The sequence below is a fragment of the Equus caballus genome, chromosome 8 (genome assembly GCF_041296265.1).
Source record: "Equus caballus isolate H_3958 breed thoroughbred chromosome 8, TB-T2T, whole genome shotgun sequence".
Lineage (NCBI taxonomy): Eukaryota > Metazoa > Chordata > Mammalia > Perissodactyla > Equidae > Equus > Equus caballus.
In genome coordinates this window covers 73,702,258-73,717,260 of record NC_091691.1, presented here as the reverse complement: position 1 = coordinate 73,717,260, position 15,003 = coordinate 73,702,258, and the positions used below count along the sequence as shown (strand labels likewise).

Here is a 15,003-nt window from a genome sequence, read left to right as displayed (position 1 = left end):
CACTAAGAGATCCAGGAATTAGTGTTTTAATAAATATAGGCCTCACTCTCCCTGGTTCCTCATTCTCCTTTATGTGAAGATAGTTACAAAAGTCATGAGACAATGTTAATATGGTAGTTCCTATCATTTTGATAACCAAATAAAAAATAGGAAAACAGAACCAAATTAGGGGAAAAGTTCTTTAAGCTATTTTTGAAACATCCTATATTTGCTCCCAAGTTCAACTGCATGCAAAGTGCATGCAGTTACCGCGTTCTACCCTGGTGCACTGGGCTCTGGGAAATAATGTCAGCTGAATTTTGTTCTCAGGAGCAAAGGTTCCTAGCACAAGGCAGCCTTCAGCCCTCTTTGAAATCCACTGGTCCTAGCTGGCAAAGGAAGTGGGGGCTACAGGAAAGCTAACATCCAAAGACCACTTGCAAAACATTTTGGGAGTAGGATACAGCTATTGCTTGGAAAAATCAGACATCTTATAACAATAAGATCTGATAACAAAATATAATTCACTTTCACATCCAAAAGCTAACTTGGGAGCTGCTCCAGGCACATCTAATTAACTGAAGCAGATAGAAAAAAAAAATCCTCAGAAATTATCGTTGTTTAAATACACTCTATTTTATTTTGTCTTAAAATAGTTTAACCTTTATGCTACAGACTTATTTCAAAAAACAGAAAATCTTATCTTGCACCAAAAAATATATATATAACACTCTGTTTTATTATTTTTTTCTCCAAAGACCATTAAATACTAAATGGAAACAAAAACTAAATAATGAATGTAAAGAACCAAATTTCGTTTTAAAAACTAGAGTTGCACATTTTAAAACAATTCTAAGCAATGATTTGTCGTCACTGCATCAAGTCCACGCTCACACTCCAGCAACAGCAGATCTGTTAACCACCAAGTGCATTGGTTCCTAGCCATACAATGGCTAACATTTCATTTTCATGGTAAGAGGAGCAAAAGGCTTCAATGACCTTTGTACTCTTTAAAAAACAAAACAAAACAACAACAAAAATATTTCCTAGTTATCCAGTGATTTTTTTTTTAAGATCACTACCCTTTAAAATTCGTTAAAAGAATAAGAAGTACGTAGTGTTTTAAATAAAATGAAAAAATACAACAGCATCAGACTAAAATACGTGATTATTTTAAACAAACAGTGCACAATCTGAGGAAGTCTGGTTAGGGCGCAATTATTTTTATATATACATGGAAGTCACATCATACACATACTGGAAAATAGGGATTAGGGGCTCTTTACCTTTAAAAAAAGTTTAAACTGAAAGTCAAAATTGTGTCCCCAGCTTTTTGAAAAACCTTGTGACACAGTATAAAAAAGCAGGCAACACATTCATTTTTAAGTTACCTATGGTGCTAATCTGCTAAAAGTAACAACGAACAATTGACTAAATTAGCAAATCAGACGGTTCATATTCACAATTGATAATAATAAAAGCAGAGTTTATGGGATGCTCAATCGTAAAGAATAATGGAGTTCATTCAGTCTGGCCCCTTCCATCAAAATGAAAAGACAACTACTGGTGAGCAGCAATTACATGTTACAGGGCAGTGATGATGATTCAACAGCTAGGTTACAGCTCTGTGGTTTCAAATTGGGGAATCGGGGGGACAACCAAATTAGTGCCATAAACCGATCTGTGATCAAGTGTACCTCTTCAGCAGAGATATTACTTTGAACAGACGATGTCCTGTGAAGCATAAAGAAGTATTTATGCTACCAAATGCAAAACTTTGGTGAAAAAAGATCTCTTTAAAAAAAAATTCAAATGTCACAGGAGTTGTTTACCACAGAATTTTATCATTAATACCTTACCAGAAACAACATCCCCATTCTATGGGTTCTGGCAGTGAAAGAAGAGTTGAAACATAATCTCTCCAGAGTTAGTAGGTGGAAAAGTCCCAACCTCACAGGAGAAAAAGCTGATGGTCTCTACCATCCCTTCCCCTCCCCTTTTTTCATCTTAATTTCTAAATCTCTGTTCTGGTGCATGAAGTCAGGTAGTCAGGGTGCTGGGATAGGGACAGACGAGGGCAAAGTTCAACCTGATGTAAAAGCAAAAGGCCAGAAAGAGCTTGGTTACAAGTTCACTCTGATCCCAATCCACAGTGCAGACAGCACACCAAAAGAATTCTCTTTAGAGGATGATTTTTAGGGGCTAAAGAAAATATGCCATGGGAAATCATGTGCTGTATAGAACTGGACAAAACATACTGTTAACATAAGAATAGGTAATACAAAAACTTTATAATGGGGCTCTGCCCTGATACTGGGGAATAAATAAGCTGTAAAAACTTCAAGTCATATGATCCACTCTGTTCTTTTCCCAATGATTTTCCTAGAAAACACAGACCAGAAATGGTACATTTCTGCTTTGTCTAGCATTTTAATTCAAGTCAAAAACAATATGTAACAGTAAAATTCAATAAGTTAATTCTAGAGTAAAATGTGAAGGTCCAAGTTACACCAGTAGTGAATCTGCAGAAGGTCCTACTTCGCTCTGCCCTCTGGGTCTTTGGTTTTGTCTAGAATTGTGGCAATGTGAGACTTGATATATGAGGTCTAAAACTGGAAGTTCATGATCTTTTAAAAGCCTGATCTATTAAAAGTAGATTGACAGAAAAATAAAAAGTTGATGAAGAACAGAGGCCAGATCCAATGAGATGCTATCAGAGAAGATCAAAGAACACATGCTTAAATACACGCCTATGGAAGAGGTAAAAAGAAGAACTACAGCAGCAGGAAGCAGGGTAAAGAGATAAACAAGTCTTTACAAAAAAGAGAAGAAAAGGCCAGGCAGGTGGAGCCAGGCAGACTGATGCATGCGCACGAAGGGGCGTCTCATTCATCTCAGCGGCCCCACAGCACCCACCCCGCACAGTGCCTTATGCAGAACAGGCACTTGGTAAATGTGTCCGCTGAATGAAGACTGAAAGTGGTAGTTCTTATGATAAGAAAGAGCCACCAAGGCATTTGGGGAGGGAGGCAAAGGGCTATAGCAACATTATGTGGTAAAAATGGAAAGAAAAACAGCAAATAAAGACTGTGGACAAACAAAAGGTGAGGTCTTCTAAGCCAATGTTACTTCACTCCTTCCTGTGCACAGTATATAGTGTTCTGACTTTAGGTATTGCTTGTAAAATAATTCACTAGTAACTATAACATGTTATAGGAAAAAAGGTAGAAACTAATGCCACAAAACTCCAACACTGGCATTTCCTGAATTCCCTAAAGCTCCTACTACCCTTTGCTATTCCTTTTAGATACTATAAAACCTACAGTGCCAACAATGTGCTTTGCATATGGTTTCTTATGGTGTATTTTGATTTTTCCACTTTTAGAAGGTAGAGGAGACAAATACCCAAATATAGCATCAGGTCACCTTCAGCTCAAGTGTTAAAAACTTTTTGAAGACCCTTTATGGGAATACTAGCTATGAAAGGCGGCACTGTCCTCTTAGATTTGCAAGTGCCCACAGCCTTAGAAACCACACAACTTTTTATATTCTTCCTAAGTAATAGGTTTCTATGTTCTCCCGTTATTTGAATAAACCAGGAAAAAAAGTTGAGGGAGAGAGATTTTCCTACTGATCTCTCAATACTCTCTTCAGATGCCCAGAAAACCTCGTGGTGGGTATCCATCTGAAATGCCTCTGCCCCAAAAGGAGACATGTGCCAAAGAGTTATGAATTATTGCAACAAGGAGACCAGCTAAGTCACCTTAGCAGTATTTATAAACACAAAGGGGCATGTCAATTACTTGTGTTGTGGGAAGTCAGCCAGGAGCAAAGTCAGGAAAGAAGGCAGAAGACTTAAGCTGGAAGAAAATACTTTTGTCTTCTATTTTCAAGGACAGGTTTTCAAATGCACATGCCCTACTAGGTGCCCACAAGGACCTACTAATATGTGTGCAAATGCCCTAAGGTGGGAGTGCCAATGGGTGGGCTGACAGTGGTCAAGTCTAGACATTAATTTTATTCCACAGAAAAATAAATACAAGATTCAAAAACTGAAATCCATTTCACCTGGTAATTGAAATATTATTCTAAAAGGAAGGCAGAGTTTCCTAAGATTAAAAGTCACCAAGTAAAATGAAGTTGTCTAATAAAATTCATCATTCTCATATTCCTACTGAGGGAAAGAAGAAATTCTTTTCTCTGTGATAAGTTATTTTCCTACGTGACTTCTTTTAATTACCAAAAAAAAAAGGGAGGGGAGCAATTTTCCATGAGTTTTGATTATACAAATGCCACAAACAGCTTCTGAGGCTGAAGCTATGACAATGAACTTCCATGTCACAAAGAGGAGGAGGAAGAAGTGGAAGGGAACAGTGCAGAGGAAACACAGTGACATTGTATTACAGTAGGTATTTACGTCTGCTATCCTCATCCAAGGTAAGGTCAACAACTTCTGCAGGTGAAGCCCAAGTCTGCTGGGGAGTCACAGCAGTCCATGACTGTGTTTGCCGGCTGCTAACATACTGCGTGCCCGAGCCATGCTTCCACGAAGAAACACTCTGAATCACACCTCCTCGAGGATGAACACATCTGCGATTGAGATGAGGAACAAAAGCATGGTTAATCCCACAACAGGAAAAACAGAAAGCAATACAGCTTCAGCAGCACTGAGCAACACTTTCAGTAAGATAAGCCTACTATGCAAGTTCATGAAACCCACAGCCAGTATCCTTCCCTTTTTCCTTCCTCTCTCCATGTCTTTCTGTCTGTTTCCCTTCACCCTCTCTGTTTAGCCTAACAGAAGGCCAAGGGTCTTGTCAGAAACTCCTGAGTTACGGGCCAGCCCAGTGGCATAGTGGTTAAGTTCATGCGCTCCACTTCAGCGGCCCAAGGTTCAAAGGTTTGGGTCCTGGGCTAGCACTGCTCGTCAAGCCACGCTGTGGTGGCATCCCACATCAAACAGAGGAAGATCAGCACAGATGTTAACTCAGTGACAATCTTCCTCAAGCAAAAAAAGGAAGACTGGCAACAGATGTTAGTTCAGGGCCAATCTTCCTCACACACAAAAAAACCCCCGAGTTATGTCTAGATTTGTTGCTGACAAGGGACAATGGATGTTTCTCTGAATTCATTTAAACCTCTGGAATCTTCAGGACAGTCAGCAAATAAATCCAGAGCAAAATTAAGATGCCCAAACAATGTTAGTCTGAACAAATGAAAGAGTAAGGAAACATAGGAGAAATTTGTTCTTAAAATAAGTTCGGTGCCATATTTGGTAATAATACCTTCAAAGACAGTAATAGTAATATGCCTTTACAGATTAAATTTCTAAAAGTCTGTGGGTACTAGGTCACTCATAATGGATCAATTTCCCTCATCATGAAGGTCACAACAAAAACACTTGGCTGCTTATGCTTTAGATTCAGTGATAGTAACACTACTGAAGTACTCAGTTAAATTCTCTAAATGTGTTCTAGAAAGAGACAAAGTACTGCCTTGCTGACAGACAAATCTCACCAGGAGTTCACTGGAAGAAAATTGTTTCAGAAACAGTGACATGTTGAGTTTCACATTCCAGTCAAATGACAGAACTGTGAGCCTCCAGGATGAACCACTGAGTAAGTTCTGTTTCAAATGAGAAGGTGGGCAGCTCAAGCTATCATTGTTACTTATGTCCTCCTATCTAAATTACTGACCAGTCCCTATGTGGCATATGTGAGAAGAGACAAGTGGCATGACTCTAGTCACATAAACTACTATAACAGATCTTGAGCAGCTGTCCTGACAACCTGTGTACAATGAGTGATGCTAGGTCACTTGAGAATGCCAGCTTTGAGATTCAATGCTACCCACACCACCACGTTCAAAAGAACATTAGGGTAACAATGGTCAAGGCTCAGTGGCAAAACTGCCACAAAGATCCTTAAGCTACTGGAAAGGGCCCTGCTCCTACAAAGGCTAGCCTGAAAATGACTCCCTTACCAAGAGAGGTGCTGAAAAGCAGATCCCTTGAGGCCACAGCAGGGGGAGAATGTAGATTTTTTACAGTCCCAGAGGCCCATCATCTGTTCAGAAATGGGCTAAGTAGCTCCTAACCCAGAGGCTACCACATTTTCAAAGATTAGCTAGTGAAGAGCATTAACATACGGGACATAAGAGTCCAAAGTCTAATCCAAATCTGTCCAACCCATTAAGTACACTCTGATTAAGTGTTCATGTAGTCGTGGAAGAATGTCAGCCAAAGGAATCCATTCAGCATTTATAGAAATGGTTTTGATGACTGATGGTAATAGAATACTAAGTTAATTAAGTAGTTTCACCTCATTTGACAATCCCAACAGACCTCTGAAGTAGATGTGGAAGTTATTATCCATACTCTACAGACAGGGAAACTGAAGTTTAAAGAGGTTACATGATTTGCCCAGGGTCACACTGCTTGAAAGTGGTAGGCTAAGGATCTTCAAAGCCAGGTCTGATTTTGGATCTAATGCTTTTCACAACATCATGCTGTCACTTTACAAATCTGTATACTAAATTAGGTAAGGCAAACAGCAAGAGTCGGCAGAGCACAAAGATAGGCCAAGACTAACAATTTAAAAATATAAAGTTCTTCAACAGTTGAAAAGCTCATCTGTACATGTACTAATGGAGTAAAGATGACTAGAAACTTAGTAGGAATTCAGGGAATAAATGGCTACAAAGAGAGTCAATGCAATCTCTGGCAGAATTCCTAGAAATATTTCTGCATTAAAGAGGTATGTAGTCCCAACTGTTAATCTGTGCTGCTCCCTAAGTGATCATACAATGTAACACCAGGTAGTGGTTTTAAAAGGGATCTGATCCATGGGGCCGGCTCTGTGGCCGAGTGGTTAAGTTTGCGTGCTCCACTTTGGCGGCCCAGGGTTTTGCCGGTTCAAATCCTGGGCGCGGACATGGCACTGCTCATCAAGCCATGCTGAGGCGGCGTCCCACATGCCACAACTAGAAGGACCCACAACTAAGAATGTACAACTATGTACCGGGGGGCTGTGGGGAGAAAAAGGAAATAAATAAAATCTTTAAAAGGCATCTGATCCAAACTGCTCATTTTACAGAAGAGAAAACCAAGACCAAAAGACAATCACCCTGGGTCGTAAGCAAATTAAGCACAGAACCAGAACAAAATCAGGTGTCCACTGCGGAGTTTATTTTCCACTAAATAAATATACCTTCCTCAGACTAGACCTAAAGTACTATACTATGTTTGATTGTGAAGGGCACTGCCTGGCCCCTCTTTGCAAAAGTTAAAGTGCACACATGACTTTTCTGTGTGTGGTATAAGCCAATAAACATTCAAACAATTTTTTATGATTTAGTGACTTCAACGGTCTTAAATAAATGGTAGCTAGGAGATGGAGGAGCAAAGAAAATGGCTTTTAAGAAAATTTTTTCTTTAAAAACTAAAAAAAGGTCAAGCCAGCAAACAAAAGAGTGCTGGAGAAACACTTCAACTATTTTGTAAGACAGTGTACCTTACAAAATAACTTATCAGACAGAAAAAAATTTCAGGAGAAAATGGAACCACAACAACTGTTATAAGCTTATGAAGATGTTCCATAAAGAAGGATGTGAGAGGCTCAAAATTTTGTAAGGCAACTAACATAAAGCACAGATTTTCATATATTATCACATATCCTTTTTGTAGATTATGAAAGATACGGGGTGAGAGGATATTCAGCTATATTTTAATTGGCCCAATCCAATTGCAGTGCAGATACCAGCTTTGTTCTCACAAAGCATTTAATCTGTATATGACTGGTAATAGGTACAAAACACAACCGAGAGTCATATTTTGAGTCTTATAACCAAGAAAATGCTTGCGCCTCGCTTCCCAAAAAAGCACTTTATAAACAATAAGTTTTGATGGAATAATTCCTGCTCTTCATACACTAAAACCAAAACAGGAGAGACTTCACAGTGGAAAAGAAGAAAAAGCACAGAAAGAGGGCAGGCTCTGATAGTCAGCTTTTGATACACTTAACTATTCTAAGAAAACATTAAAAATTAATTATTTTTGCTCTCATTTACAAAGCCTGAAGGTGATCTCTTAGATAATATTCCTACTTATTTTTCCTAAGGATCAAATGAATCCTTGCCGCTTTAGGGAAATGCTTCTCAGCCTCCCTGGCTTTTTTAGAGTTAACGTTAGTAATTGGTTCTAGGAAGCAATCAGTCTTAAATGCAAAAGACTTCCTGCATCAATCCTTCTGCTGAGAGATGAACCAACATTAACACCAATGACCACAGGATCAAAGACTACAGTGAAATGAAGTAAGGGTCTGATTAGTCACAAAAGCTTCAGATAACAAGTACTGAAGGAGCTGTTTCAACATAGTTCCATCACAGAAAGATCTGCACTATATGGATTCCCGTTCCTACAGCAATTACCAAAGAGGCTGATAGAAGAGAAGGAAAAAGGACCAAGGACGAAGAAAAACACTGGCATGAAGGTCCTAAATTAAAACTTCTGGCAAAATTAAGTGGGCAGAGAAGAACCAGAGATGCTGGAAAAATCTCTCTCTCATTGGCAAAGAACATCTTGTGAAACAAGACTGCCCCAAAATTAACACTTGAAAATGGTAATGTTTAGGTAACAAGAGTTCATCACAGCAATACAAGGCAGCCATAAAAGATGCATTCAACCATTAGTTCAGAAAGCATGCTTTCTAGTCTATGACTAGAGCAAATACAAATGCTAAGTGAAAGCATCAAAATCTAAAGTAAGAGTAGGGAAAGAAATTAACATGCAAGAAAAGAAAAACTATAAAAAAAAAAAAGGCACATCACAACTAGAATTACTGAGTGCAACGGTCAAACAAAATGCTTCCAAATACAGAAAAATGGTACCCAGTGCAAATCAGAGCAACCACAATGCCAAGGAGAACAACTCAAGGACCAACTCTGAGTTTTTAAACTCTCAGAAAGCCCACAACAAGGCAGAATATTGAAAGAAAAAATAAGGACAGGATAATTAAACCCAAACAAAACATCTATGCATGCAAATCAAATTAGAAAAGATGTGGATCAAAACCTAAAACCTTTTTTCCAAGCGATAACCCTGCCAGAAGCCCATCAATACTTCATAACTGCAACCCTAGACCTGTAAAAGAAATAAATTCCAGATGAGATACAGGTAGCCAAGGGGCAATTCTGAAGCAACCAACAAGCAAGCCTCTTCCCCACCTGATTCTCAGCTTTTTAATCTCAATGTCTAAAAGATTATCAGGCTTCTTCCAAAGAAACTGCAGAAAAAATTTTCAGAAAGACAGAGAAAAGTCAGTGAGGCTCTAATCAGTCCTAGAACCAATGACCAAAATAAAAGATCCCCTCAAAATGATACAGGAGTCAATTCACAGTACTCCAACAGAATCTGCCAACTCTACATTCCATTGCATGGATAGTATTAACCACCACTGAGATTTCAGAATGGATCTGTCACCTCCAAGATATGATTTCCCCAGGGTTCAAACCAAAGGATCAGAATAATACACATCTTTATACTTTAAAGCATGGAAGAAAAAGTCCTTGAAAGTAATATTACAGCATATTATATAAAATGCAGCCAAAGTCACTTGACTCAGTTCAAGAGTAGAACAAACATGTTTATAGAGTAAAATAACAATCTGGATAAAAGACCCAACAAATTCAGAGAAGGGTAAACTAGAGATAACTTGTGTGTATGTCTTGTGTATGTTGGAGGTGAGGAGGAACTTAGAATTTAAATTTCCAAGCTTTAATAGACATATAATGATAATTTTAACTCCAGATACCAAAAATATGGGGAGAAAAAGAAGCTAAAGATTTCATGATGGAAGAAAAATTGAACAAAGGCGCTGAAAAAGAAGGGTGGCTCACTCTATATATTTCGAAGCACAAGGAAACAGTAAAGAAGGAAGAGCTGGTGGGAGCTAACAGAGAACTGGACCTAGTGATGTCTCAGCACAGAGTAAGAGATTACGTAAACAACACAGGTTATTACCTACCCTTTCCGACTTAAGTAGGAACACATGAGCAACACTGAATTAAAATTTGAAATGTAACTCCAGAGAAAGCTGATGAATGCATAATGTGCTCTTGGCACAATTCAAGATAATTTATTTACATCGATCTGTCTACAGGCAGGGTAAGTTTTATAGTAGATAGTCTGAAATAAAAATACTATAATATTCTAGAAATATCCTGACATGAAGCTTAAAAGGATAATAATGCCGTCTATGTTATAAAGAACAAAGGTGAAATAAATTAATGACAAATACATGCTGAAGTAAAGGAAGAAATCAGGAGTTCTATCTTCCTTATCAGATGGATAAGTCAGCTTCAAGGGAATAGATGGAAAAATGGAAGAGAATTTAACAGGCAAAAGTTTTGGATTAAGGCAGAAAAAAGAGAAAAAAGAATGAGATGAAAGACTAACGAATGAAAATTCTTTCTCACCAGAACAGGTGAAATGACCATCGAAAAAGAAAAGAATAAAAGGAAGCAGCTATGCAAGGATACTTATGGCATAAATATAGGATAGAGAATGAAGTGCCAGCCCAATACTAGTTCTGATAAAGGGAACTGGCCACTTTTGGGGAGACAGCATGTTAAATTATAATCTAACTCTACATCATTAAAGTCCCAATTGTCTAACTGAAAATTGCTCTCAGAAAGTAGTCCTCATTAGAAAATGGTATTCTTCAATTTATGTGCCTGTGTATTTTCCCCCCCTCTCTACTTCTTTTATATAAGCAACAGAGGAAATGCTGGCGAGTGTTTTATTACCTTGCTAACCAAACAGTAAACAGTAAAATCAGCTCTAAGAGCAAGGTAATGTAGATACTGGTTTACATACCTATATATATAGGTATTGGAGAAATAACGACTTAACTCTTGTGGCATAGGAAAAAAGTTGTTTGCTATAGAAAATACAGACTTCCCCAAAGTGTGAATTTTTGGGGGCGTGTGTGTGTGTGTGTGTGTGTGTGTGTGTTCCTGAGAAGGCTGCAACCAATTCTTAGGAACACATCTTAAAGCAAAAGTCAGTAAATATTTTCTGCAAAGGGTAGACAGTAAAAATATTCTGCAAAGGGTAGACAGTAAATATCTTAGGCTTTGAGGACTATAAGCTGTCTGCTCAAACTCCTCAATTCTGCCAATGGAGTGCAAAAACAGCCACAGACATTAAGTAAATGAACACACAAGGCTCTGTTCAATAACTTTATTTATGGATAAATTTTACTTTAATTTCATATAATTTTCACATCACAAACATCTTCTTCTTTTTACTATTCCCCCCAACCATTTAGAAATGTAAAAACCATTCTCAGATCAAGGTCCATACAAAAAAAGGCAGCAGGCCAGATTTGGCCCATGGGTTATAGTTCACTGGCCCCTACCTTAAAGAATGACAAACTTCATAAAATTATTTTTTAATACTACACACTAATTTGATGTCTTGTGGCTTTTTTTTAATCCCAAGAAACAAGATGCCCTGAGTCACATGAACATCACTAGAAATACACTCTGTTAGGAACAGATCAAAGTAACATGCAAGTTTTCATGAAAGACAAGGAGAGGCACTCTAGGAAACAAGCAAAAGAGGTATGATGTCATATGCATATTTCCCAATTGTTTGCTCCCAATATATTTCAAGATAAAGTGAAAGGCAAGAAAATATGAATGAAAGGGGGAAAAGAATGGTGATAGATATGCCATAAGAGAAAAATCTGTCAAGCCATCTAGACATTTGCTAAAAATAAGAGAAAAACATCAGTTCTAATTCACATATACGTATGGTTCAGAGGTTTTTGATATGAGACAACATGCAAAACATTCTGAAACTCACACCATGTCTAATCAAAAAGTGTTTCTTAAACCACAAGAAGCTGAGAGAGAGTTCCCACCATTCACACCAGCCATGCCGTGAGGCCTAGCCTTTTCTTCTCACTTGTTTTCTGGTTAAAATAAAATTCAGAATTTAAAATATCAGAATACTCCAATTAATACCTTACCTTGCATGTTCCTGAACTCCCACGATCTCCACTTCACTATCTGAAGAGGCAATGTTAATTTCTTCATTGAGTGGTGCATTGCCAGCAGAGGTTTTGTCACTTGCTAGGAATCCTGGATCCAAATGACCTGCGAGAGAAGGGGAAAAAATAAACACTACATTTTGACTTCTCACAAGCAGCAGAAACAACTCATTGACTCATTGTTTAATCATAGAAACAGAATGGCCTTATGAGAGCTTGCCATGGTGAAACTGCTACCAAGTCAAATGAGCTGGGGCAGTGTTCTGTTAAAAAAAAAAAAAAAAAAAAAAAGGAAAGAAAAAAGGTTTTGGGGCAGCATAGTGGTGTAGTGGTTAAGTTGGTGTGCTCCGCTTCAGCAGCCCAGGGTTCACAGGTTCAGATCAAAGGCACAGACCTAGCATGGCTTGTCAAGCCACACTGTGGCGGCATCCCAAATAAAATAGAGGAAGATTGGCACAGATGTTAGCTCAGTGACAATCTTCCTCACACACACACACACAAAAGTTAAAAAAAAATTAAACAGAATATACACACTCATGGCTAAAAGAATGTTCAAACATGGAAGTAGATAAAAGTAAGAACTCGAAATCTCTCACTCTCTAACTCCCATTCCTTAAGAGAAAAAAAACTTCGAGTACTTTAATAAACATGTATATGTACATATAGGTATATACACAAACTGTGATAATACTATTTTATTTCATAATGCTTTTTGCATTCAACTCCAGTCTGCTATTAAATGACCCGCATAACAGGTTTGTCACCACCTAGAGGGCAATGAGGTTCTCTACTGCTTATTATTTTAATAGAACAAAATTCTAAACCAGAAAAGCTCAAAGGCATATATGGAATAAGCAATAGAAGTAATCATTAATATCAAATTTATACTGGGATGCTTTATGAAAGATTTAACAACTTCCTCTCAATTATTTTAACAATTTTCCCTAAAGGAATGAAAATTTGACAAAATCTGATCTAAAAGGGAAGACTAGAGGCAGATCACAATTTTTGCTCTGAGCAACTGAAACATAACCTGTATGTTGCAAACAGTCCTCATTAGACAGAAACAAATCACATGCTCTGGGGAAAGCACAACAGTTTGGGGCACTGGGGCATGTAAGGACTTTTTCACGAGGGTCTTCATAAAGCATCTATTACATGGTGCAATAAAACACATTCTCCAACATCACAGAAAACATGAGCTTCACAGAAGCCTCTTTGAATAAAGGCTAACGGCACAGCATCAAAATACACAGCTCTATTAACAATCTTAGCAAGAGTTAAAATAATTCGGCCTATGTACCCAGCTCTTGAATGCTCTGACTTAAAAGAATATATTTTAGAATATCTAGAAGTTAACATAGAATAAACAGAGTTGCAACAGGTACAAATTTTCATTTACTCTTTAAAAGATATTTTTATTTGCATACAGTCATCTGATATAAAATTATTCCTCCATATTAAAAAAAAATCCTCTTTGTGACACCTCATATAAACGAAACCAATGTCAGTAAGATTTTACACATAGAACTCTCGCTTTCCTCTCCCTCACCCCCTCACTTCACTCATTCCAATGCTTCAAGGTCACTGGGAAACCTGGTATTTTCATACTCCTGCCAACTTTTAGTGTAATCCTTTTAGAAAATTACAGACAGTCCCAAAGCAAAAACCTTACAACTTTTATACTCTCTGACCCTGTCATCCCATCTCTGAGAATCTAGTCTAAGGGAGAAAGTTTTAAATAAGCAAAATGTTATGATGTCCAAAGATAGTCACTACAAGAGCTATGCAGAAACTTGGTAAAAGTGTATGTGTCACGTACAGTGTCACATATAACACTATAAAAATATGTAGTAATGGGTAAAAGCTGTGAAAAGTAATCAAGTTTGAATACGAGTGTGATTACTTTTACTTTTTTTCTTCTATTGAAAATGATGCACATATGAGAAAACAGAAGATTAAAAAGACTTTTATATAAAACTGGTGATTGAGATTGTATTACAGTCTGCAAGAGGTTGTTAACCTTTTGTATTAAAGAATAATCTAGATAAGATTCTATATGGCATTGGCAGTACGCACCTATCTTCAAACCCTAAAAGCATACAAAAGGTGGCGTTCACCAGACAAAATTGTTTTGTTAAAACTAGGGTGGTCACTTAAATGGAGTTTGGTTAAGTCTGGATTTGGTAAACCTAGATTCTTACTCTGGCCCCAATATACCGTGCCTATGGCTAAGTCTTTTATCCAATTTCTACTTCAACTTTTGTCAAGCACACTGTTCCTACTGTACCACAGGAAGGAACACAAATTGAGTCTTTTCTTTTTTCAAACCTTCAACTTGTCCATAGTCACTATTTTGAGCAGCTTTGCTTTGAGATACTATCACAGTTTACTTCATCCATTTGTTCCTATAGTAAATACTTGTTTATGACATACTACTTACTGTGCTAGATGCTAGGAATACTATGGGGAACAAATAAGGCAGGTATAGTCTCTACCTTAAATGAGCTTCAATATATTCAGGGATAATAAAAAGCAGTCCATTGCATTACAGCTTGAAACTGCTCTGACAGGGAGGTAAAGAGTGCCCTGGAAGCACACAGAAAAGGAACATTTCCCAGACTTGAGGATAATCAAGGACGCTGACCTCTCAGGGAAGAGTAGCCACAGGTGAGGAGAAGCAGCATAAGGAACATTGTGTTGCCCTTTAGGGTATACAAGTTGGGTGAGATTTGGGGTAATGGCAGTAAAAAGAATAATGAGAAACCAGGCTGGCAAAGTCAACAGAGGTCAGATGTGGTAAAGAGTCTGACCTTGACCTTAAGAAGTAGGAAGCCACTGAAGGATTTAAGCAGAAGAGTGACATGATCTGATTTTTCATTTTAAAAAATTTCCTTTTGGAGTGTAGAAACAGAACTAACAGCAAGCAGGGAATACCAGAGGCAAGGAAACCAGTTAGACTGATAGTTTC

The 15,003-nt window shown here is 37.8% G+C and overlaps 1 protein-coding gene across 5 annotated transcripts in view; it reads right to left on the bottom strand.

The window, feature by feature from the left end:
- Positions 1-595: 595 nt before the first annotated feature.
- Positions 596-15,003, bottom strand: part of ARK2N (arkadia (RNF111) N-terminal like PKA signaling regulator 2N) — a 76,633-nt gene continuing 62,225 nt past the window's right edge. For 4 of the 5 annotated variants that reach the window (XM_070275636.1, XM_001498367.6, XM_005612874.4 and 1 more), the window contains 2 exons: positions 12,012-12,138; positions 596-4,569 (listed from right to left, as the gene is read on the bottom strand). In XM_070275636.1, coding sequence (XP_070131737.1) covers positions 4,380-4,569; positions 12,012-12,138 — 317 coding nt within the window. In that variant the 3' untranslated portion in view covers positions 596-4,379. Of the gene's footprint in view, positions 4,570-9,056; positions 9,119-12,011; positions 12,139-15,003 lie in introns of all 5 variants that reach the window. The other variant, XM_005612875.4, reaches the window with a different exon arrangement.